Genomic DNA, 3,345 nt, shown 5'->3' with positions numbered 1-3,345 from the left:
CAGACAATAATACCAAATCATATATTCCTCCTAAACAGTACTCTCCCTCATCTGTTACAATGCAGTATATATTGATTATCCCCTCTTAGTTCCCCCCAACTCCAGGTGTCCCGCTTTTAAAACAGTGGCACTATGCGGCAATTCCACTACTGACAATATACATGAAAGAAACCAGAACTACCACCCAAATAGATATATGCTCACTCATGTTTACTGTGGCTTTGTTTACAATAGCAAAGAGTTGGAAACCGAAGTGCCCGTCAACAAAAAAAATGGACAGAGAAGCTGTGGTATATTTATACAATGTAATACTACGCGGCATTGAAAAACAAGGAATTCATGAAATATACAAACTGAGTATATTTTTTTTAAAAAAAGTGAACTGGGGAGAGAAAGGAAAATGTGCAACTATAAATGAATGAAAATCTAACTCTGCTGTAAATTTTTGTTAAAATCATAATTTAAAACAGCAAAACAAGAAATTAAGAGATGTACTAGACTGGGCAAATCTGCTGATAAACAATTCTTTTAAATACTGAAGAACAACAACAAAAAAATTTTAAAAATAAATAAATAAAATACTGAAGAATAAGGATGTCAGTTTAAAGACTAAGGTGCATCTGACCCAAGCCATAGTATTCTCCATCCCATTACTTCATATGCATCTCGATGTTGGCCAATGAAGGGAGCTCTGGTGGGCTAGTGGTAAGAAGTTGCACTGCAATTCAATGTTGACCAATGAACAAGAAAGGCCAAAGATGCCTTTGAATTGTGGTGCTGGTGAAGAGTACTAAACATACATACCATGGACTGCCAAAAGAACAAAATAAGTTCGTCTTAAAGAAGTGCAGCTAAGACACTTCTGAAAGGTAAAAACGAAAATATTCTCGTCTCACATACTTTGAGCATATTATCAGGAGGGGGCCAACCCTTGGAAAAGGACATAGATGACTAGACAGGTTGGAAGAAGATCCTCAAGGAGATAGAATGATGACATAGTGACTGTAACAGTGGGCTTAAATACAGCAGAGATTTAAGTATGCAGCATCACGCAAGGCTTTGATCTGCTGTACACAGGGTTGCTATAAGCCAGAGACAGCTCATGATACCTATCTAAGAAAGAAAAATGCCACCCCGCCCCGCCCCCAGTGATTGTTAACATACCCCATTAGTCTTTCTCTCATAGGTGATGTTCAGCTGTAATGCCATGCTGGCAAGTAGACAAGTTTCATTACCGGAGCTCACATTGTACTTATGCACCAAGGGGTTCTGCGGCACCGGAGAAGGGGATGGAGTGGTAGTAGGCTTGGGACTCGGTGCTGTTGTTGGGGTGGTTTCATCTTGCTTACAGCGTGTCTCTGGAGGAAAAATGGAAATGAATCATTTAGGCACAGGAAATAAATGTAAAATCCAGATTTCTCAGAGCTATCAGAAATTAGAAAAAGATTCATACTCTGAGCCTAGAATTTAAATCACTCTTTGAACACACAGTATTAGTCTCATAAAACCCTATAGAAAATGACATGACTATTTCCTCAATTCTCCCAAGGACAGTACATTGCTAATGCCTTTCCCAATACAGCAAAAAGGTTATTTATTATACACAGTAAATGTTCAGTGTAGCAAGGTCTATTTGTCCCACAGAACAGCTTAAAAAGGGGCTGTAGAAAACCAACAGGGAATTTCTGAAGCACAGTCAACCCAATGATCTTCATAATTCTACTGCCACATCATAACTCTAGTTGAAGGTTCTTCATTACTGTATCTTCTATGCAACTGTTTACACTCATATCATCACTCTTCACTTCAATGGGTCTGAGCTTTGTTTATGGTATTTTATCCTCTTCTTCATGACAAAACTCTTTGTAGATCATGGAGAGTATCTTTAATTCTCTCCTGAAGGAACTAAAGTAGAAAAGTCATGCTATTTGAATAGTTAACAAGTGTGCTATTTTGAAAAGGTAATAAAAATGTATTCTATGTCAGATATTGTGTTAGAAATTATTATAGAGAGAAAAATAACAAATGGCCTTTGAGCTCATGGGTCTAGGAGGAGAAACAGACCTTAAAAGCATACACATACACAATTACAAATGATCCTTTTAAGGAAAGGGTGCTGTAACTGGGAAAAGCAGAGGACCTCCTTTGATTGGGTGCTGAACTGAGTCTGAAAGATGAACAAGAGTCAGTCAGTTTCATTTATGATGGATACAGTGAAGGCACAGGTAAGCATCTAGTTTCGGAGAAAGTGCAGAGAGAGAGAGCGAGACAAAGAGACACAGAGAAAGAGAGAGGAGAGAGAGGGAAAAGAGAGGGGAGAGAGAGGAGAGAGGGAGGGAGACAGGAAAAGAGAAGGAGGAGAAGTGGGAAGTGGTGGGAGAGAAAGGGGAGGAGGAGGAGGGGCAGGCTGAGAAAAGGCAGGAAGAGGGAACCTCTCCAGTTCACACCTGAGAGCGGCTGTGCCAAGGGACTCATACAGCTCACTTTTGTTTCCTCTCCTGGTTTACTCTCACTAAACCAAACTGAGTTTTAAAAATCATTGGAATCATCTTCTAACCTTTCCCGCCTTGTAGCCTACACTGGAACCAACCCTTCCCCAACTTCAATCTTCAACTTTAAGAGAGGCCAGATGGCTTCATGGCAAGGAATTGTACTGCCACCCTAAGGTACACAGTTCAAACCCATCTGCTTCTGAAAATTGGCTGGAGGCTCAGTTACTAGTTGATGGTACTAGTACTGGATGGTACATAACCACAACAAAGCAATTCCAATTAGAGATGGTATATTTCTTTGGGACTTTACTCTTTTTGATAATCCAATCCCCTTGATGTGGGTCCTTACAAGGGTTCCCCAACTTACCATTTCATTTCCATTTCCATCACTATTCACATTGAGTCCAAGGACACAAGAAAGCAGCCCTCAGTTCGTATCCTCAAACAGAGAGAGATCTAGAGGGGATGGGTCTGTGCGTGGTTCCTGCTTCTGTTGGGATTGTAACTAGTCTGGAACCACTGTCCCCAAAGGAAGCTCCCCACTGCCAATTCCTGTCACTCTGTTCCACAGCTGCCCCACTGGGGGTGTGTACAAGCTCAGAGCTGGCACTCGGGACCAGCTTTTCCATCTAAATGAGAACTGTGTAATCTCACAGCCCAGCACACGGAGCTCCTATCTCCTGAGTGATTGACAGAGAGGTTTCCTCCTATTTGCCCCTCATTTTTGAAAGTTAAATTTGTTTTTCTCATTGCTACCTCTCTAAAGTACTCAGGAGCAACGGTGTCTCTCTGGAGACTAAGGTGCGCCTGATACAGGCCATGGTCTTTGCAATCACTTGTTATGCACCAGAGA

General features: G+C 41.2%; 1 protein-coding gene across 1 annotated transcript in view; it reads right to left on the bottom strand.

The window, feature by feature from the left end:
• The window catches only part of LAMP1 (lysosomal-associated membrane protein 1), a 31,098-nt gene that overhangs the window by 15,027 nt on the left and 12,726 nt on the right, over positions 1-3,345 (bottom strand). The window contains exon 6 of the mRNA XM_006883808.1: positions 1,165-1,358. Within this exon, the coding sequence (XP_006883870.1) occupies positions 1,165-1,358 (194 nt within the window). The remainder of the gene's footprint in view (positions 1-1,164; positions 1,359-3,345) is intronic.

This window comes from Elephantulus edwardii, unplaced genomic scaffold (genome assembly GCF_000299155.1).
Source record: "Elephantulus edwardii isolate Elephantulus edwardi_28Jun2011 unplaced genomic scaffold, EleEdw1.0 scaffold00030, whole genome shotgun sequence".
NCBI lineage: Eukaryota > Metazoa > Chordata > Mammalia > Macroscelidea > Macroscelididae > Elephantulus > Elephantulus edwardii.
The sequence above is the reverse complement of the archived record's forward strand: the minus strand, read 5'-3'. Positions and strand labels throughout refer to the sequence as shown.